Consider the following 22,271-nt stretch of genomic DNA (forward strand, 5'->3'; position numbering starts at 1 on the left):
GTGACCTCATCATCCCCTCCCTCCTCATCAATGGAGCAAAGCTGGCAGTATGCTGCAGCTGGGGGAACATGACTGCCAGATTGCTGTCCTTCTTGGGCACCCCCTCTCTCTGGGCTCACATTACTGTCTTCCTCTAGCTGGGTACCATCATCTGAGCCTTCCTCCTGGAGCATATACCCAACAGTGTGGTCAAACGGTTCGGGGGACTCCTCAGAAGGACATGGTGGGGCTAGGGAAGGAGTGACTGATGCCATTGAGCTGAGGGAAGAGGCCGCGTTGGCAGCTGCTTTGCCAGACAAAGTACCCTGAGCCTGGGTGAGAGAGGATGAGGAGGATGAAGACGGCTTGGTCATCCACTCTACCAAGTGTGTCCCACGGCCACGTGCTGATGAGGATGCACCGTGACCACGACCAGCACTGTTGCCTCCAGACACAGAGCCTGCTTGCCCTCTTTTATTGGCTTGTGACTGTCTGCCTCTCTTTGTTGTCCTTCCAGACATACTAATGGCCTGCAGTGAGATGTAGCTGCACAAAGCTGGGATGTATATATATACTGATACTGCAACTAGCAGAATCAACTGCCTGCCTGTAGTATTATTAGTATGAGAACACCAGCAATTGTCTTCAGGTAGCTTTAGGTGCACACTGTGCAGAGGACACAATACACTAACTGTAAATACTGTAGCTGCCTGCCTGTGGTATTAATAGGATCATAACAACAGCAATTGTCTTCAGGTAGCTTTAGGTGCACACTGTGCAGGAGACGCAGTATACTAACAGTAAATACTGCAGCTGCCTGCCTGTGATACTAATAGGATCAGAAAAACACCACCAATTTTCTATAGGTAGCTTTAAGTGAACACTGTGCAGAGGACACAATACACTAACTGTAAATACTGCAGCTGGCCGCCTGTGGTATTAATAGGATAAGAACAACAGCAATTGTCTTCAGGTAGCTTTAGGTGCACACTGTGCAGAGGACACAGTACACTAACTGTAAATACTGTAGCTGCTTGCCTGTGGTACTAATAGGATCAGAACAACAGCAATTGTCTTCAGGTAGCATTAGGTGCACACTGTGCAGAGGACGCACTACACTAACTGTAAATACTGCAGCTGCCTGCCTGTGGTACTGATAGGATCAGTAGAACACCACCAATTTTCTTTAGGTAGCTTTAGGTGCACAGTGTGCAGAGGACGCACTACACTAACTGTAAATGCTGCAGCTGCCTGCCTGTGGTATTAATAGGATCAGAACAACAGCAATTGTCTTCAGGTAGCTTTAGGTGCACACTGTACAGAGGACGCACTACACTAACTGTAAATACTGCAGCTGCCTGCCTGTGGTATTAATAGGATCAGAACAACAGCAATTGTCTTCAGGTAGCTTTAGGTGCACACTGTGCAGAGGACGCACTACACTAACTGTAAATACTGCAGCTGCCTGTCTGTGGTACTAATAGGATCAGAAGAACGCCACCAATTTTCTTCAGGTAGCTTTAGGTGCACACTGTGCAGAGGACGCACTACACTAACTGTAAATACTGTAGCTGCCTGCCTGTGGTACTAATAGGATCAGAAGAACACCACCAATTTTTTTCAGGTAGCTTTAGGTGCACACTGTGCAGAGGACGCACTACACTAACTGTAAATGAGAGAGGGGTAGAAAAGGAAGCGCCACCTGAGTGTAGTATTAACAAATGATGTTTAATGACACCAGGTAAAAACACGCTTACAGGATAAAAACATATAAAAGGCTCATCTGTATAGGTATGTGGTCCTCGGTGTTCACTCTGATCCTGTGGTGGTGACGCTGCAGGGATGCTTCAAGAGGCCTATTGAAGGAGCAGTGGCTCCAAGCGTGTAGCCTTCTCTCAACCTCCCTGCTAGCCCTCCTCCCTGGACGATCCCTCCCCTGGATACCCAACCCGGAAGAAGACGGACGACCTGTGACGTCATGCACACTCCACGTGTGCTCCACGCCGGCCCCTAGTCTCTTCCTGATGGCCACAGAAGGAGCTCCCGGCTGGTAATCCACCTTCTACAGCCCAGCATCCCTGCAGCGTCACCACCACAGGATCAGAGTGAACACCGAGGACCACATACCTATACAGATGAGCCATTTATATGTTTTTATCCTGTAAGTGTGTTTTTACCTGGTGTCATTAAACATCATTTGTTAATACAAAACTCAGGTGGCGCTTCCTTCTCTACCCCTCTCTCATCCATCACAGAGCCAGATCTCTGAGGACAGCAGCCGCCTAGCCTACCAGCCAACTTCAACCATTACATTACCGGTTACCACTTAACCCTTGAACTTCCAGGCTGTCCCCTATGGACTAAGTTGCTCAGCCCTTTATATCTCCTGTTATATATGGACTTGTGTGTTTGCGCTTACAGTTACCAATACTCTGTTTACACTAACTGTAAATACTGCAGCTGCCTGCCTGTGGTACTAATAGGATCAGAAGAACACCAGAAATTTTCTTCAGGTAGCTGTAAATACTGTAAAAACACCTGCCTGCCTGTCAGTAGGAAGAGAATAACAGAAACGGATCTAGCTGAACCGAATACAGTGTGTGTATATATATATATATATATATATATATATATATATACACAACACCTAGGATGCATATATATACACAATACACTGTAAGTGCAGCTAACTAACTCGCCTGCCTACTCTAGCTAACTTAAATCAAATGACACTGTCTCTCTGTCTATTGCCGCGTACACACGAGCAGACTTTACGGCAGACTTTGCCCGGCGAACTTTTCGACGGACTTTATGACAGACTTTCCGAATGAATGGACTTGCCTACACACAATCCACCAAAGTCCGTCGAATTCGTACGTGATGACATACGACCAGACTAAAACAAGGAAGTTCATAGCCAGTAGCCAATAGCTGCCCTAGCGTGGCTTTTTGTCCGTCGAACTAGCATACAGACGAGAGGACTTTTCGACCGGACTCGAGTTCAACGGATAGATTTAAAACATGTTTCAAATCTAAGTCCATCCAACTTTTGAGAAAACAAAGTCCGCTGGAGCCCACACACGATCGAATTGTCCGACGAAATCCCGTCCGCCGGGCAAAGTCTGCCGTAAAGTCCGCTCGTGTGTATGCGGCATATCTCTCCGCCGCCGCAACACACTACACAAGGCCGCCACGCAGGCGACCTTATATAGTGTGGGGCGTGTATTAAACCCCCTGAGCCATACTTGGTCAAAGCCACCATGGCTTTGGCCAATTACGGCTCTCTGTACAGACGGCCCTGTGATTGGCCAAGCATGCGGGTCATAGTGCATGCTTGGCCAATCATCAGCCAGCAATGCACTGCGATGCCGCAGTGAATTATGGGCCGTGACGCGCCACTTGAATTTGGCGAGAACGGCCCATAACCTTCGTAATTCGATGAACGGTCGAACATGCGATGTTCGAGTCGAGCATGAGTTCGACTCGAACACGAAGCTCATCCCTACCAGTGGGGTTTATTTGTTCTCTTTTGAACCACTTGTATACTGTATGCAATAACCACTTGTATGTATTGTTGTACTCAATGTTTTTTATCTATGTTCTTTTTTCAATAAATTTATATTATTTTCTATCTATCTTGTTTAAATCCCTGGGTACCGAGATAGTCCACAATAATTTTTGTTGTTGTGGGGCAATATTTTGAAGTAGCTCCTGACACACCCTTTTCCACTATAGGAGTTACATAGCAGGACAAATGGATTCCATTTTTTTAAAGGGACAATCCACACAAGGGGCTATTGCAGTTATAGGTGGACTTTGCTAGGCTCATGTATGTGTGCGTTTTCTGAGAAAAAGGGTACAGTTTACTACTAGTGGTTGGGCTACCTAAGCAAAACCATCACACCAGAGATTTGAAGACCAGCTGCAGCTACAAATGATGATACCAGGTATATTTCTTTTTCTTTAGGACATCAGTGGGACACTTTATTGCAGTAAACTAGGGGAAAACTTTTCATGACTTAAAACATTGCCAGAGACTAGAAAGTAAAGGCGGGCACCCTGCATTTCTCATATCTTAACCCCAGAGGAGAATAAGACCAAATGAGCCAATTCAGTTTGGATTGTGATTATCTGCTAAGGTATGTTGCTTAAATGTTATTTATAAGGCAGAAACATCTGATTTTTTGAGTTCTAATACTCTTGACCCATATAAACCAATACCCAGCTAAACCAATAATAAATTTAAAACCATAGAGAAATGTATTTATACAGTAGTGTGATATTTATCGTATTGCATATAAGCGCTGAATAACTGCCTAGTTTAATCCAGATAATTTGCCCTAACACACATCTAGAAAAGTGACCAGATGGTTCTCACCTTAGGGAGGATAAAGCCTCGGAAGTTGGTGTCTTCAGTCACTATACGGGGAAGCCCCATTGGGGCAAGGTCTATATATCTCATAGTCTCATGGATGACGGCATTGGTATACGGCATTTGGAAGCGGTCGGTCATGCTGGGCAGTCTGTCCGTTCCAATGACTGCATCTATCTCCTCCTGTATCCTCTCTAAGAAAAAAGTAAAACATAGCAATTAGAAAAAAACTGAAAAAACCCCCTAGGTGGGGCTTTAATGCAGCCAATGATGAAAAAGAATGATAGGATAGTCAAATTGATTTATTGGTACAAAAATTATTAAATATGATCGATGACTTCTGACATTGAAAGTCAGGACAAACTATAATACAAAAAATTCTTAAAAGGCCAGCAACAATATATAGTACAATATATCCAAAGCAACAAGATCAAATTTTACTATTGATGTCCTGACGCGTTTCGACCCTGGAGGGTCATCTTCAGAGGACAGATGATTAACAACTGTGGAAATGTAAGCATATATCACAAGATTTTTACAAACCAACAACATACAACTCAATGTAACATTGGCAGTCAAAGAGTGGTAAAAAATATACATATGGTAGTATACAATAAATACATGGCACTTATATTTATACATGTTACATCCCTGTGTATTGTGTATATTTACCAATTAGATTGCTTCTGATGGTTGGCCGTAGTGTGGAGAAGTCAACACCTCCCCCCCTCCTCCTCTCCGTCCACCAAACGGTAAACTAACCCCCCCGGGGGAGAACGAGCATCGAGCCACCGCACCTTACAAGGGATCACATAGACTCCCCTAAGAAGACCGGGGGAGGAGAGGGAATGCCCGCACTGCACCTGTGGTTAGATAACGATAGTACTGGGTTGGGAGCAGGAACGTAATGGGGATTTCCTATTCTCTAAATAAATAAACAGGTATTGAATTGGCAATATGTAAAATAAATGTGCGTAGGGGTCCGTGGGCAGGTCCATAGATGTGCAGGGGGGAAAAAAAAAAAAGGAGGGGGGGGGAGAGGGGGAGGGAAAGGGGGGAAAAGGAAAGGAAACGAGTGGGGGGATAAGTGTGGGGCAGGGAAGGATAGAAAGGGGACGGGGATGAAGGGCTCCTGCAAATGTTCCTGCTCCTAACCCAGTACTATCGTTATCTAACCACAGGTGCAGTGCGGGCATTCCCTCTCCTCCCCCGGTCTTCTTAGGGGAGTCTATGTGATCCCTTGTAAGGTGCGGTGGCTCGATGCTCGTTCTCCCCCGGGGGGGGTTAGTTCACCGTTTGGTGGACGGAGAGGAGGAGGGGGGGAGGTGTTGACTTCTCCACACTACGGCCAACCATCAGAAGCAATCTAATTGGTAAATATACACAATACACAGGGATGTAACATGTATAAATATAAGTGCCATGTATTTATTGTATACTACCATATGTATATTTTTTACCACTCTTTGACTGCCAATGTTACATTGAGTTGTATGTTGTTGGTTTGTAAAAATCTTGTGATATATGCTTACATTTCCACAGTTGTTAATCATCTGTCCTCTGAAGATGACCCTCCAGGGTCGAAACGCGTCATCGTATGGGGTGCGCAGCCCTGCTATTTGTTGTCCCTCGAGTGTCCCCCCTTTTTTCTTTTGTAAAACATACCAATGTTGATTCATATGGCAAATTAATAAAAATGTACAATTGTAATGTATCTAAAATTTCCTGTAGAGTCATTTTTCGTGATCAGTGATTTTTGAATTTAGAAACAAACCAATTTTCTTTTGTTCATTTGTATATTTGGATGCAGAGTCCCCTGATATAAAGAAATCACATTGTTTCAGAATTCCTGAAATCATGATTTGTGAATTGTAGGATTCTTTACTTACTGAACAAGCCATGCAGATATTCAGCAGAAAAAATGCAATTTGCTTATCACGAGTAAGAGAAAGTCACAGTTATGTAAATCGTGATGCCTGTGCAGTTCTTGACTGTGTTCACAAATATCTAACACAGAAAACCCTTACTGCAGCCTTTTACCTTGTGACTTGTTACAAAGTTACATTGTGCAGTCTGATCACTGGGGGAGAGGAAGTACTTCCTCTTGCAGCAGACTGATGACATCATCTACAATTAGGCATACGTATTGGAGTTCAGCTCAAGGATTGATTTATAGTTAAAAAAAAAGGAATGTAGGAATGTCAGGAATGTAGATTCTGAAAGGCCTACTTTAAAGTGGTTGTAAGGCCAGAAGATTTTTTTTCTCAATGCATTCTATGCATTAAGATAAAAAGCCTTCTGTGTGCAGTAGCCCCTCTCAGCCCCTAATAATTACCTGATCCCCATCTTGATCCAGCGATGTTGCATGAGAGACTCGGCTGTCCGGGACTCTCCCTCCTGATTGGCTGAGACAGCAGTGAAGCGTCATTTGCTCCTGCTGCTGTCAATCAAAGTCAGTGAGCCAATGAGGAGAGAGAGGGGGCAGGACCAGGCCATGGCTTCCTGTCTGAATGGACACGGGGAGCTGTGACTCGGCTCGGGTGCCCCCCATAGCAAGCTGCTTGCTGTGGGGGCACTCAACAGGAGGGAGGGGCCAGCACCAAAGAGAGACTCGAGAAGAGGAGGCTCTGGGCTGCTCTGTGCAAAACCACTTCTCAGAGCAGGTGTAAGTATACCATCTTTGTTATTTTTAACAAAAACAAAACAAGGCTTTGGTGTTACTTTAACTTTTTTTTTTTTTTAATTTTCACTGTTGTCCCTTTCCAACTACTTTTGGTTTAGATGGCAGTTACAAAAACTCTGCTGAATAAAGCCATCAAAAGTTTCATATGCTCCCTGTACAAGGAAAATTCTTATAAGATCTTATCTCGCTGGTATTACACCCCTGAGCATCTCCATTGTATGTACCCTTCACCTCTAACCTGTATTGGATGTGCGGAGTGGAGCTGGGTACCTTTTTTGGATATGCTCCAATTTTGTGACATTTTGGAACACTTAAAACCATGTGTGCAAGTTAGACATTCAACATCACTTGTCATATGTCCTTGAGATCAGCTTGTAAAGGTTGACACGTTTCACGGGAAAACCCTGCTTCATTAGGACCTCAGATCCCAATATAAAAGAGCTGTAACAGTACACATAGATTATCATTAAAGAATTTTATACAGAATCTCAAAAATACATATTATATGTCCATATCAAATATATTGAATTCATGATAATTCATCTTTATCATACCCATTCTGGATGGAGAAGAGGATGAAGAAAACAGCACAAAATGCATTTATGTGAAACAACCTTAATTAGAAAAAAAAGAAATAATAATAAAGAATAAAGATAATGTACACCTTTAAGTAGGCTGATAAGGGAGCGGTTGGTGGTATATATGTCCTGCAACCATGGGTAGAAACCAATTCCAAAAAATGCTCCACATGTATAAAAGAGAAGGAGAAAAGGGGGGAGGGAAAAAAAGACAGGGAAGGGGGAAGAAGGGAAGAGGGGAAGGGGAGGAGGGAAAAAAGGGGAGGAAAAGGAGAAGGAGGAGGAAAAGGTGGAAAAGGGGAAAGAGAGGGATAAAAGAGGGAAAGGGGGGGGAGGGAAAGAAAAGGGGGGGTCAATGGAGATAAGGGGGAAAGGAAAAGGGGAGGGAAGGCAGGGGAAGGGAGAAAAAGGAGAGGAAAGACTTGCAACCAAGAGAATCAGAATATGCAGTCCATAGACTAAAAAGCTAGGTAAAAAATGGGGGAAAGTGCACAGAATATATGTCAAAATAAACACCTATATATAAAGGCCTTTATTGTGACAGATATTCTGTGCTCTTTCCCTCTGTTATATAATATAAACTATTATTTTGAGAAACATGTCGACCTTTACAAGCTAATCTCAAGGCCTTATGAACAGTAACTTCAGGTGGCTAACTTGCACACATGGTTTTAAGTTTATTTAACCGCTTGCTGCTCTCCGTATAGCAAAATGACGGCAGCAAAGTGGTTTAGTTATCCTGATCGGACGTCTTATGATAACAGGATAACAGTGCCGGCGTGCGCCCGCGGGGGGGGGCGCGCAGCACTTCGATCGGAGGTGCTGTGTGTCTGTCTGACACACCGCAACTCCGATCGTGGTATGAAGCATCTGAAAGAAGCTTCATACCACGTGATCAGCTGTGACTAATCACAGCTGATCATCGCTTGAACAATGAAGTTGCGGTAAACGACTTTTCTCAGTTCATGCTGACAGGGAGAGCCGATCGACAGCTCTCCCTGTCAGAGGGGGGTTTGTGCTGATAATCAGCACATTGATTATCAGCACAGCCCCCATCAAAAGGTGTCCATCAGCTGCCAATCAATGCCCATCACCTGCCAGCCTGTTCCCCTCTGTAAAGCCTATCAGTGCCCATAAAAGTGCAGATCAGTGCCCGCAACAAAGCCCAAAAAAGTGCCAATCAGTACCCCATCAGTAATGCCTGTCAGTGCACCATCAAAGTGCCAATCAGTGCCACTCAGTAAAGCCCGTCAGTAGCTCCTCATCAGTGCTGCCTATCCAGTGCCACCTATCAGTGCCCATCAGTGCCGCCTATCAGTGCTGTCAGTGCTGCCTATTAGTGCCGCCTATCAGTGCCCATCAGTTAATTTATTCAAGTTTGTCGGTCTTTTTTCGTTTAGTTTGGATACAGTGTTGCATGACCGCCCAATTGTCATTTAAAGTACAACAGCGCTGAAATCTAAAAATTGTCCTGGGCAGGAAGGGGAGAAAGTGCCTGGTATTGAAGCGGTTAATGAATATGTTTGCTATATTTCTGTGTATGTGCTTTTGGTATGTGTCAGCTCAACCACATCTTCCACCGTTTTTTTGCTCTGGACTATCCTACCTAAGTTTTATGTGTTGATCTTATGTTTACCTCTGGCCTCTTGCTATTCTGACTTGAGAAGTGAAAGGTCCACTTTGATTGTTAGGCATCCTGATGTAGCACCCTGGTGTTTAGGCTGGGTTGCTAACAAATTTAGTTTGCCAGATGGTAATCGTCCTGGTTAAATGTTAGAAGATCCACTAATTCTTTCCTAAGTCTAGATTTGCTTTACCTCTCTCTTCTGTCACTAGGTGGCACTGCTGCTGGTGACATTAGATTGACAAGGGCATAGCAAGGTCAGATTATGAGTGGATAGGGTGTCTTGGCAAATTGGCAGGGGTTTCTTTAGTCCCTTGATCTGCTGGGAGAGCCTATTTATTTGGGTGGAGTCAGGTGATCAGTGTTCTGTGCCACCTGGATGGCTGTCTGGGTGGACGTGTGTTATGTTGTCCCGGGCCAGAAGCCTGAGGCCTATCCTGGGGACACCTGGCTGCCAGGCTGCCTGAGGCCTATCCAGGAGCAGGAGAAGCAGTGTAGGGTTGGGACTTCAGCATTGTAGTCCAACTGAGTTGCAAAGGTTCAGTCGGACGCAGAACCAGTCATGGTTGGAGGTAAAGGGGAAGCAGTCGCCACTAAGGGACCATCCACCTTATTACCAGAGACTACTTTGAGTAAGCCTAAAGAAGTACCAGAGCAGTCTTCTCACCAGCCGGGGAAGGTGAAGAAGTGGGAAAACTTCAGTGAGTACCAAGCCAGGGACCCAGCGGGTTAGCGGGGGTGACGCTTAAGGAGTATACAGTAGGTTAGCTGTGGAACAGTTCAGGGGATCCAATGACGACTGAGATCTGAATGAGTGAAGACCTACAGTGGGATACTGTGAGATAAGAACAGAACTATCCGGTGTTACCAAGAGTCATGTGTGAATATCTCTATTGACTGTTATAAGTTCAGTTACCATAGGAGACAGCGGTCTTACCAATACAGAAGTTGCATCTGGCTGGAGGCTTTCAACTGTATAGCTGTCTACCTTTTGTGTCTCGGAGTCTGCCAATTACTATTGCATCTGGTTAAGGGTGTCCTGGTCCTCATCCTCTCTCCCACAGTTCTTGTTAAGAGACAATAAATCTCTTTTGTCCGCATTCAAAAAGTAACTGGCGTCCAATCCTTTCATCTTGCATTGTGTAACCTCGTAACCTCGTAACTCTACCAAGAAGGATGTCAGCTCTTCCTGACTCTGGAGGTCACTATTAGGCCTCTAGAGGTCCGGGAGGCTGCTACACTTATATTCACTCATGATTAATTAACGAACTTCCACCCCCACCCTTATAACAGTATAAATTTGAGCACCTTAAGGTGTCAGCATGTTGCAGGGGCTTCTATCCTTAAGGCTTCTTTCTCTAAGTGATTCTTTCTACAAGTGATATACACTTCATGCTCTGCACTTCAGAGATTGCACAAAGCAAACATACATAGCAAACTGCACTGGAAAGCACCTAACAGGCTGCAGATGACCCTGTCTCTTTATTCAGCTCTCCTTCCACTCTGAAACATTCACTCTCTACCACTTCATCTGACAGTTGTGTCCTCTCTCCTCAAACTCTCTTACCTTCACCCCTCTTCTCCACTCCACTGCTTTTAAATATCACCTTGTCTTCTGTCCTTTCCCTAATACTGCTCCTACCAACTCTTGCTCATTCTACATCCATATACTGATTTAAATCTCCAGTACTCTGAGGCATGCCCCTTCATATAAATTACACTCCAACATTTCCTCTCTCACCCTCCTGCTTCTCCTAACCTCTGGTGACATATCCCCAAACCCTGGGCCTCCATCATCTATCTTTGCCCGACGCTCCCATCTCCCTACACCCTCTGGCAGCAGCCCCAACCCACAGAACCTAGTACTTCACCTAGCTCCCTCTCTGACACTTTCCTCTTTTGAGGCACATTGCATTTGTCTATTCTCTCCTATTTCTCTAAGAATTGCTGTCATCTACTGGCCCCCTGGACCAGTATCAACCTTCCTTGATGACTTCTCTGCCTGGCTACCCTACTTAAACTCTTCTGAAATTATTCTCTGTGACGTCAACATCCCTGTTAAAATTAACACTACTATTACTTCTAAAATTCTCAGTCTAAGCTCATCTCTTGGCCTGAAGCAATGGATACAGGCTCCTACTCACTCCAACAGCAACACCCTTGACCTTGTCTTCTTCTATCTGTACACTCCGTGCAACCCCTCCAACAATCCTCCCCCACTCCCTGAACACCACCTTATTAGTTTTGTTCTCTCCCTGTCTTCCACCTCCTCTCCCTCCAACCGCCTAACAGTTACCCGTAGAAACCTGTACCACCTTAACCCTTCTCTTCTCTACTCTGCTACTGATCACCTCTATGACAACATTTCACCCCTGTCCTGCCACAACCTAGCCACTTTCGTCTACTACAGCTCACTGTCTTCCTCCCTAGACAAGCTTGCCCCCCTCACTACACGCAAAATCAGGCCCCGACCGCTACAACCCTAGCAAACAGACGACACCAGAAGTCTCAGAAAATGTAGCCGCGCTCTTGAGCTTCTGTGGCAGAAGACTAAGTTCCGGGAAGACTTCAAACAATATAAATCTAGCCTCCTAAAATACTATTCCTGCCTCCACACTGCCAAACAGACCTATTTTATCACACTCATTAACACCTTCTCATCCAGTAAATGTCAACTCTTCTCTACCTTTAACACTCTACTCTGTCCTCCACTGCCTCCACCCTCTAATTCACTCACTGCCCAGGAGATCGGCAATCACTTCGAAAATAAGATTGATACAATTCATGAGGAGATCTCCAATTGCGCAGAAACCTCTCCCCTCAACACCCCATGTCCACAGATACAATCATTACTTCCCTTATTCAAACCTGCTAGTATTAACAAGGTTGGTAAACTTTTATCCAACACTCATCTAACCACCTGCCCCCTGAATCCTGCACCCTCACAAATACTATGCTCACCCTCTGACTTGATTCTACACTCTCTAACTCACATTTTCAACCTCTCCCTCTCTTGTGGCATCTTCCCAAACTCTCTAAAACATGCGCTAGTCACCCCCATACTTAAAAATCCCTCACTGGACCCCACCCATCTTAACAACCTACGCCCCATCTCCTTACTCACCTTCTCCTCCAAACCTCTTCAAAGAATGGTCTACAACCGACTAAGCGACCATCTGACCATGAACAAACTTCTTGATTCCCTTCAGTCCAGATTTCGCCTTCAACAATCCACGGAATATGCTCTCCTTAAACTCACAAATTACCTACTAACGGCCAAAACCAACGGACACTATTGTGTACTACTTCTCGTGGACCTCTCTGCTGCCTTTGACACAGTGGACCACCCCCTCCTCAAAAAAAAACTCCACTCCTTTTGTCCCTGTGATTGTACTCTTTGCTGGTTCTCAACCTACCTATCCCACCGCTCCTTCAGTGTCACTTACAAATCTACTTCCTCCTCTTCTCTTCCTTTCTCCGTCGGGTTTCCCAAGGTTCTGTTCTTGGACCTCTCTTTTTCTCAATCGACCCAACTTCCCATGGTTTTCAATATCATCTCTTCACTGATGACACCCAACTCTATCTATCCACCCCCCAGCTCTCGCCATCTGTCTCCTCACGCATCACCAACTTACTAACAGACATCAGCCTGGATGTAACATCACTTACTCAAACTCAATCTATCCAAAACCGAGCTCATGATATTTCTTCCACCTTGTGCCACTTCTCCTGATTTCTCTGTCAATATCAACGGCTCAACTATCAACTTGTCCCCCCACACCAAGGTCCTAGGGGTAATGCTGGACTCCGAACTAACCTTTCAGCCCAAAACCTTTCGATATCCAAATTTTCCACCTCTCCAAGATCTCCAAGATACGCCCCTTCCTAATCAGTATCACCACAAAGCTTCTAATCCACTTCTTGGTCATCTCTCGCCTCAACTACTGCTACTCCCTCCTCATTGGCTTACCTCTAAATAGGCTATCCCCACTTCAGTCCATCATGAACGCTGCTGCCAGGCTCATCCACCTCACAAACCGCTCAGCGTCTGCTATACCCCTCTGCCAATCCCTCCACTGGCTGCCACGCAACCAAAAAATTAAATTAAAGATACTAACAATAACTTACAAAGCCATTCACAACTTGGCACCCAGCTACATCACTAATCTAGTCTCAAAATACCAACCTAATCGTTCTCTTCGCTCCTCCAAAGACCTCCTGCTTGCTAACTCCCTTGTCACCTCATCCCATGCTAGCCTTCAGGACTACTCCAGAGCCTCTCCCATCCTCTGGAATGCTCTACTCAAATCCGTCCGATTTTCTCCTACTTTGTCCACTTTCAGATGATCCCTGAAAACTCATCTCTTCCGAGAAGCCTATCCGGCCCCTACCTAACAATTGTACATTTATTTTCTCCATCAGCACACCCCCCACAGTTATTACCTCTTGTATCTCTTGACCTTCCCTCTTAGATTGTAAGCTCTAAGAAGCAGGGCCTCTGATTCCAACTGTATTAAATGTACTGTATTTGTACTGTCTACCTTCAAGTTGTAAAGCGCTGCGTAAACTATTGGCGCTATATAAATCCTGTATAATAATAATAATATATGCTGAATAAATTGTTCATTGTTATATTTCTATTGTCTGTCTGTATCATACACAAAGGTATACAGAAAGTCCCATTGCTTTACATTTTCTATATATTGATTACATAAGGGATGATACCTCAACATTGCACCCCCACACACAATATATTCTTTCTTTTACCTCTAAAATATAGTACACCACATAACAATACAGTTCACGCAAATAAATTCACTCAGCAATATGATGACTAATCAGACATGCAGCGCCTGATTTTGCAAACTCACAGATAATCTGCTGCATCCTGTCCTCCTATACTATCTCCTAGGGGTGCCTCTCCCAAATTTATAAGGGACCAATTTCTAGCCCATATTCTGACCTTAGCAAAATGCCTAATAGTGAAGCATTGGAAACATATTTCACCCTGACAGTGGAAACTTCTTAATAACATTGGAATGTGCAATCAATGGAGCACTTGTTAGTTAAAACTCATAACATCTTGGACATCTTTAATGCTGTGTAGGAACCTTGGGACCTCATTAAGCAAGAACTTAGAAGGAAATTGTGTGTAGCCTTCCTAATATATGAACCTTCATGGCTGGACACCTAACTGTTGGCAAGTAGGGATGAGCTTCGAGTTCGAGTCGAACTCATGTTCGACTCGAACATCGGCTGTTCGCCAGTTCGCCGAACAGCGAACAATTTGGGGTGTTCGCGGCAAATTCGAATGCTTTAAAAGTCTATGGGAGAAATCAAAATTTTAAAGGCTTATATGCATGGTATTGTCATAAAAAGTGTTTGAGGACCTGGGTCCTGCCCCAGGGGACATGGATCAATGCAAAAAAAAGTTTTAAAAATGGCCGTTTTTTCGAGAGCAGTGATTTTAATAATGCTTAAAGTGAAACAATAAAAGTGTAATATCCCTTTAATTTTCGTACCTGGGGGGTGTCTATAGTATGCCTGCTCCCGCTGTGTGACGCTTCCCTCCATGCCATCATGGATGTGGAGTGGCCCGAAAAGAAGATGAAGACAAGAAGATGAAGACAAGAAGATGAAGAGAAGAAGATGAAGAGAGAAGCGTCACACAGCGGGAGCCTCCCTCCATGCCATCATGGATGCGGTGCGGCCCGGAGAAGAACATGAAGAAAAGAAGATAGAATTCATTAATAGCAGCGAGTAGTTTTAAATGACTTTTTTCCTTTGAAATGTCATTTTGCTGTCAGACTGTTCTAAACACGGGAAACATGCGCCCCTTTACAGGCATACTATAGACACCCCCCAGGTATGAAATTTAAAGGAATATTACACTTTTATTGTTTGACTTTAAGCATTATTAAAATCACTACTCCCAAAAAATGGCCGTTTTAAAAACTTTTTTTTGCATTGATCCATGTCCCCTGGGGCAGGACCCGGGTCCCCAAACCCATTTTAGGACAATACCAAGCAAATTAGCCTTTAAAATGAGCACTTTTTTTTTTAATCAATAATTTTTTATTAATTTTTACATAGTATACATTGTACAATTGAACATTGTACGTCGTGCAACGACGTAAAAGTGGACAATGCATTGAAAACAGCTCCACATTGGGTAGAGTAAAACTTTGTCCATACACAATGAATTAATGCATTGAGTACATAATAACCAGTATCTCTAGCATCGGTATATTGTAGTCGTTGCTGATCCATTTCACTAGTGTGACACCCCAAGTGGGATCTCTAGAGTCACAGGAGTGAAGTGGACCATCTGTGTTAATGCATTCCAAAGAAAGAGGAAAGAAAATGTTCTGGAAGGTTATTAGTTGAAAATATAGATGTAAACATACTCTATTCATAGTATTGCTCGGTCAAGAGGAAGGGGTTTTTATGCAGTAACTTAGACGTGAATTGCGCAGCCTCTAGTCCAGGTGGTCCATGGTTGCCAGCTGGATTGTATTTTTTTATAATGGTTTGTGTCAGAAGCAGATGTGTGCTCATAACTGTAGTGTAATGATACCAAATCTACGACTTGGGTTAGGGTTAAGGATGTGTCTGACTTCCAGTGCCTAGCTATGTTAAGTTTAGCTGCCATCAGGATGTGGGTGGTTACTATTCTAAAGGGGTGAGGAAGATCCTCAATAGTAAGATTCAGGATCGCAAGTGCTGGGGAGGGGGGAATTTTGATGTGTGTGATGTTGGAGATTAGCTGGAAAATACTATCCCAGTACGTTTTAAGAAGGTGGCATGACCAGAAGATATGGAGAAGATCCCCTGGGGATGAGTTACATCTCCAGCAGATATTGGGGACTTGAGGGTTAATGGACGTGATTCTGGCTGGGGTCATGTACCAACGCAGAGAGATTTTTTGCGCTAGTTCCCAAAGGGCCGCGCATTTCGTGGCCTTGTATGTGGACTTGAATGCTTGATGCCATTGATTGTCTGTGAATTCGTGATTCAGATCTATTTCCCATTTCTTGTGAGGCTTTAGTTTGGTGAAGGTATGTTTTTGGTGTAGGGAGTTGTAGAAGTATGAGATTCCTCTGAGATTTGTGTTAGGGTTGGTGAGATAATCCCAAGTCTTGGGGTGGATGTTGTACAGAGGAAGGGGGACCGTTTTGAGGCAATGTTGTATACGGAGGTAGGTGAAATGTTCAGATGTGGGTATTGTATATTCAGATTGCAATTGGGAGAATGGTTTGAGGGAGTTGTCTTGCAGTAGATGTTGTAGGGGCCCTACGCCCATGTGTGTCCATGAGGTTACTGGTAGTTCAGGTGCTATATGTTTCAAGGAGGCCAGAGGGATGTGTGTTTGTGGTTCATGGGGGGTATGGTTCATTGAGATGGATAATTTTTTCCAGGCTTGCGCTGATGCTTTAATAGTTGGAGATAGGGACTTTGGGATCAGTGAGCCCAGTGGAGTGCTCAGTAGCCAGGTTTTCAGGTCTGTTCTTGTAATTGAGGAGCATTCAATTTGCCCCCATAGGGTAGTTGGAGTTGGATGGAACCAGCAGGGTAGTTGGGCCAGAATGGCTGCTATATGGTAGTCTTCAAAATCTATAGAGCTCGTGCCCCCCACTTGCTTGTGTTTAGTCAGTTGTTGATGTGCACACCTGGGACGTTTACCGTTCCACAGGAGTTTGTTGTACATTGTGCGTAGGGATCTAAAAAATGTAGAAGGTAGTGGAATTGGTAGGGTTCTAAAATAATAAAGTATTTGGGGTAGGCAGACCATTTTAAAGGCCGCAAGCCTTCCTGTCCAAGACAGCTCTTGTTTTGCTATTTGTTGTGTCGTTTGCTGTATAGTCTGGAGTAATGAGGGAAAATTACTTGAATAGAGGTTTTTAGTGTTCCTTGGGAGTTTAATGCCCAGGTAGGCAATATCAGTGTCTGCCCATACAAAAGGATATTGTAGTTGTAGAAGATTTTTTATGGTGGCGTTTATATTTATGTCTAGGATGCAGGATTTGGATGTGTTCACCTTGTAGTAGGAGATCGAACTAAACCATTGGAGCATATGGTGTACCTCGGCCAGGGAAACAGTCGGGTCGGATAGGATAAGGATGATGTCATCCGCAAATAAGCTGATCTTATGGTGCGTAGTTCCAATGTGTAAGCCCGAGATGTTGGGATGAGAACGGATACTTTCTGCCAGGGGCTCCATGAGCATATTAAATATGAGGGGAGATAGAGGGCAGCCTTGACGGGTGCCATTGGTTATGGGGAATGGGCAGGAGAGCATGCCCTCTGTGTAAACCTGAGCTTCGGGGTTGGAGTATAGTGCCATGATGGCTCTAAGAATCAGACCCTGGAATCCAAACTTTTGGAGTACCTTTTCTAGATAGGTCCAGTGCACTCTATCGAACGCCTTCTCTGCATCCAAGGATAGGAGCAGAGAAGGCGTTCCGGTGGATTCAGCATGGTGGATCAGGTTTATCATCCGTCTGGTGGCGTCAGATGATTGTCTACCTTTTGTGAACCCCGTCTGGTCATGGTGTATAAGGGTGGGCATAATTTTGATCAATCTTGTTGCTATGGTTTTTGCGTAAATTTTAAGGTCGAGATTAAGTAGAGAGATTGGGCGGAAATTTTGAGGTATATTCGACTGTTTCCCTGGTTTCGGCAATGTTATTACCAACGCGTTCAAGTATTCTTTAGAGAAAGCAGAAGAGGAGGCAACGTGGTTATATAATTCCGTTAAGTACGGGGTCAAGTGGGGTGAGAATTGCTTGTAGTATTCCCCAGTTAAGCCGTCAGGGCCTGGGGCTTTGCCGCTAGGTAGTGAGGTAATAGTCTTCTTTATTTCTATTTCTGTGAAGGGGGCATTTAAGGTATTCAGTTGGTCTATCGTCAGTGTGGGTAGCTTGACTTTCCTGAGAAAGTGGTCAATGTCGTCTGGGGTGGGCTGGGGTGTGAGCGGGTCATGTTTTAGATTATATAAGTCTTCATAGTAGGCACTGAAGGCATTAGCTATGTCTTGGGGGTTGCTCAGCGGGGCTTTGGTATGAGGGTGGATAAGTTGAGAGATTTTGGCTTTGGTTCGTCTGCCTTTTAGTCTTTGTGCTAGTTTCTTCCCTGCTTTGTTAGAGGTAGAATACGATGTAGCCTTAAATTTTTTCTGGAGGAATTCGTAAGAGTGAAGGAGTAGTGTTCTAAGTTCCTGTCTAAGGGTCAATAGGTGATTTGTCAGTTGGTCTCGGGTGTCAGATTTGTGTCTCGATTCTAGGGTTGCTATTTGGGTTGTCAGGTCGTTTATACGTTGCGTCCTCTTTTTCTTATGGTGGGAACTTAATTTAATTAACATGCCTCTCATGTATGCTTTGTGTGCACTCCACACCACGGCAGGGTCGGGCACCGAGCCTTTGTTTAGTGAAAAGAAATCGGTTATTTGTTCTGCAATAGATGGCGCATAATGATTGTGTTGGATGATGTGGTTGTTTACTCGCCATATAAATGTAGTTTTTTGTAAGTTAGAGTCTTGGATCGTGATAGAGATTGGGGCATGGTCCGACCATGTCGTGGCGTGGATTGTGGAGGCAGATACATTTTGTAGAATAAACTTATCGGTTAAGAACAGGTCTATTCTTGAATAGGAGCGATGCCTGGAAGAAAAAAAAGTATAGTCCCGTTCAGAGCCGTGGTGACAGCGCCAAACGTCGTAGAGGTCTTGAGAGGAGATGAATCTTTTCAGAGGTGAGACTCTTCTGGTTGCCGATGATGTTGAGTCGATGGATATTTCAGGGACGAGATTAAAGTCTCCACATAATATCAGGTGACCTTTTTGGATGTGTTTGGCTTTACGCAGGACCTTGTGAAGGAATTTAGTTTAGCCAGAGTTCGGGGCATAGAGGTTGATTATAGTATAGGTCACTTTGTTGACTTTGCAAGCAAGTATGATATAACGGCCTTCGGGGTCTTTTTCGATATCTAAAAGTAGGAAGTCCAGTGAGTCTCTGATTGCAATCATGACCCCTCTGGTTTTAGTTGAATGGGTGGCGTGGAACACCTGGGGAAAGCGGTTGTTCTTGCATAGGGGTGTATCATTGGTGAGCAGATGTGTTTCCTGGGCACAAAGGATGTCGCTGTGAAGATCTGTAGCGGATCTCCACAGTGAGTGTCTCTTGGCAGGATGATTGAGGCCGTTGGTATTTAATGACAGTATAGTGAATGGCATTTTGTGTCCGTGGGGGTGTTGGGTGTTGAGTGCAACACTTACGGTTCGTTGCTGGAGGATGAGTCCGATGGCAGGTGGGGTCGGCTGCTTTGATCCTGAGGCGGAAGTCCGAGTGCAGATGTGTTGAGGCACTGGTATAGGGATGTTGATGCTTCTGTTTGCAGGTGAGTCTAGGAGCTAGAGCGTAGTGGTGTTCTAGTGGCAATCCAAGGGTCTGAAATAGAGGTGGACTAGAGTGCTGCGGATAGAGCAATACGTCAGTAACCAATAGATAATTGCATTGACAGATTACTGGTATAAAGTATGGAAACTAGTGGAAGAGGAACTTAGGTTTTCGGTTCGCAGTTGCTGGATATGATATTGCTGTATAATTCAGCTAGCGCGAAGATTAGAGGGGGTGTTTGACACCGTTAAATCCTCTACGTGGGGGTAAACAGAGTCAGTATCACCGGAGTTAAAGAGTTAAGGTGTCGGACTGTCAGAGCTCAGGGGGTCTGTGGGATGAGTTGTCGGCCATTGTTGTGTAGATGCGAACATCCTCAGGTGAGAAGATGATTTTGTTGTCTACGAGGAGGTAAGGCACCGTTGGTTAGTGCGGTAGGGGCAGCCATATCAGGGATTATACTCCAGGAGTGAAGGAGCTTTAGGCCTTTATCTAGGTCTCCTATTGCATGCGTCTGACCATTGCGGACAACAAGGATGGTAGCTGGGTGGCGCCATTTGTATGGTACTTTGTGGTTCTGCAGACCTTTGGTTATCGGGTTCAGTTGCCGTCGCAGTTGGAGGGTGTACTTGGACAGGTCAGGGAAAAGTTGTATCCCAGTATAGGGGCTGGGTAGTGGAGATTTTGCTCTAAGGCCCATAAGGAGCTTTTCTTTGGTTTGATAGAAGTGAACCCTCATTAGTACATCTCTAGGGACTGAGGCTGCCAGGTGGGACGGTTTGGCAATTCTGTGTATTCTGTCAATAATGGCGTCTCTGGGGGAAGCTTCAGGTATCACTAGATGTATTAATTCTTTCGCGTAGCGTGGTAAGTCCACCGGGAGTATGGACTCCGGGACTCCCCTCAGTTTAATGTTGTTCCTGCGTGACCTGTCTTCTAAATCCGCCATTTTGGCGCGCATCCATGCCTGTTCCTCCTTGATATTGTCATAAGAATCAATCACTTCATTTACTGTGGAAGTACAGGCCTGTATACCTCTCTCAGCATTAGTCATTCTGTCATCTAGCTTGTGAATGTCAGCGGTGACTCTGTGGAACATGGATGAAAGATCATTCATGAGGGAGGATTGAAGGGACAGAAGCATGTCCTTCAGAGTTGTGTCCATGACTGGCTGCCCTGATGTGGGGAAGGAGGCCATGGAGGAGTGCAGGGCCTGGTCTATGGAGAAGGGGATGGGAGCCTGGGCCTCAATTAGCTGGCGCTGTGTGTGCAGCGTCAGTGTATCTAGCCTCATCCGAGCTTTTGCTGGGCTGCTGGGGAGAGGGTCACTCTCTGGGGCTTGGTACTTGTCAGGAATCGTACCTGTGGAGTGCTGTGCGTCCTGGAGATCATCCGGGAGGTCTGTGTATGATTCGGACGGCGCGGCCTGGTCGGCGCCATCTTGGGAGTCCCAGCCCGCCGGCTTGTAGGCGAATTCTGTTAGTTTTTGGGGCTTGTGCTCCGTAAATCTTTTCCTGGATGGCTGCATCTTTGTCTCCTGAGTGCCTGGAGCGAGGATGGGTGCGGATGGAGTCGTGGTGTGGGCCGATTACGCTGGATTGTGTCCCCTGGCTGCTGAGCTATGCAGTTAAGCGTCCATCTTCAGCTCCGGTTGGCCACGCCCCCCCTAAAATGAGCACTTTTGATTTTGGACGTTCGAGTCCCATAGACTTCAATGAGGTTCTAACGTTCTTGCGAAGTTTTACTCTGTTCGCAAGTTCTGGTGCGAACCGAACCAGGGCGTGTTCGGCTCATCCTTATTGGCAAGTGTAGTTCCTACTTTAGCCAGCTGGTAGTGCCTTGCTACCTTGGGGATAGAGTAGAATCCTAAGGGGAATGATGTTCCTCTGCAGCCTTCATAGGTGTGACAGGCAGATATCTAAATGCATGTTGCAACTCCCAGTGACCTTCCATGGCCATTTTGGTTGAAGGCAGTGCTAAAATATACTGTAGCAGTGCCCTGATGAGTTTGGTGCCCATTTTGTGAGTGGTTAGTGTAGGGAGAGGAACCCATCTGACAGAGACAGAATTAGGATCAGGGAAAGGTTCCAGTCTGAGAAGGGACAGAGCTAAGGACACTTCATGCATGCTGTAGTAGTCAGCACTGATCTCCAGTACTGCTGCTGCCCCTTATGTCAGCTACCTGCCAGCCCACCACCCCTCCTGCAGATGCTGCCCCAGTAAGATAAACTCAGGCTGTGTTGTTATCCAGTGTGCTAAGAATACACTGCTGTACAATGATACTGGAGTACAACCTTCCTGTATCAGCCAACCTACTGTAGCTATATTGCTCTGCCACTCCTGTGCCTTAAGGACTGTGTAGCATTTGGCTGGCACCTGCATTGTGCCTGTGTGGAGCGATTTTAGTACTGATTACTGAGTATTACTGACGCTGTTACTGAGAGTTACTAAACATGATACTGAGTAATACTGAACCTGTTATTGAGAGTTACTGAACCTGTTACTGAGTGCTGCTGTGCCTGTTACCCCAAGAGATATTGATTGCAAGATTGTGTAAGAGAAAGCTGCTGGTGCTCACGTTTGTTCTCTACAGGTGAAAGTGTTTTTTTGGAACTGCAGTGAACTAAATACAATACTGTGA

General features: G+C 45.0%; 1 protein-coding gene across 1 annotated transcript in view; it reads right to left on the reverse strand.

The window, feature by feature from the left end:
• LOC141139254 (cytochrome P450 2G1-like) overlaps nt 1-22,271 on the reverse strand; it is a 110,282-nt gene that overhangs the window by 45,106 nt on the left and 42,905 nt on the right. Inside the window, exon 8 of the mRNA XM_073625211.1 lies at nt 4,358-4,545. Coding sequence (XP_073481312.1) covers nt 4,358-4,545 — 188 coding nt within the window. The remainder of the gene's footprint in view (nt 1-4,357; nt 4,546-22,271) is intronic.

Source organism: Aquarana catesbeiana, linkage group LG04 (assembly GCF_042186555.1).
Source record: "Aquarana catesbeiana isolate 2022-GZ linkage group LG04, ASM4218655v1, whole genome shotgun sequence".
NCBI classification, from domain to species: domain Eukaryota; kingdom Metazoa; phylum Chordata; class Amphibia; order Anura; family Ranidae; genus Aquarana; species Aquarana catesbeiana.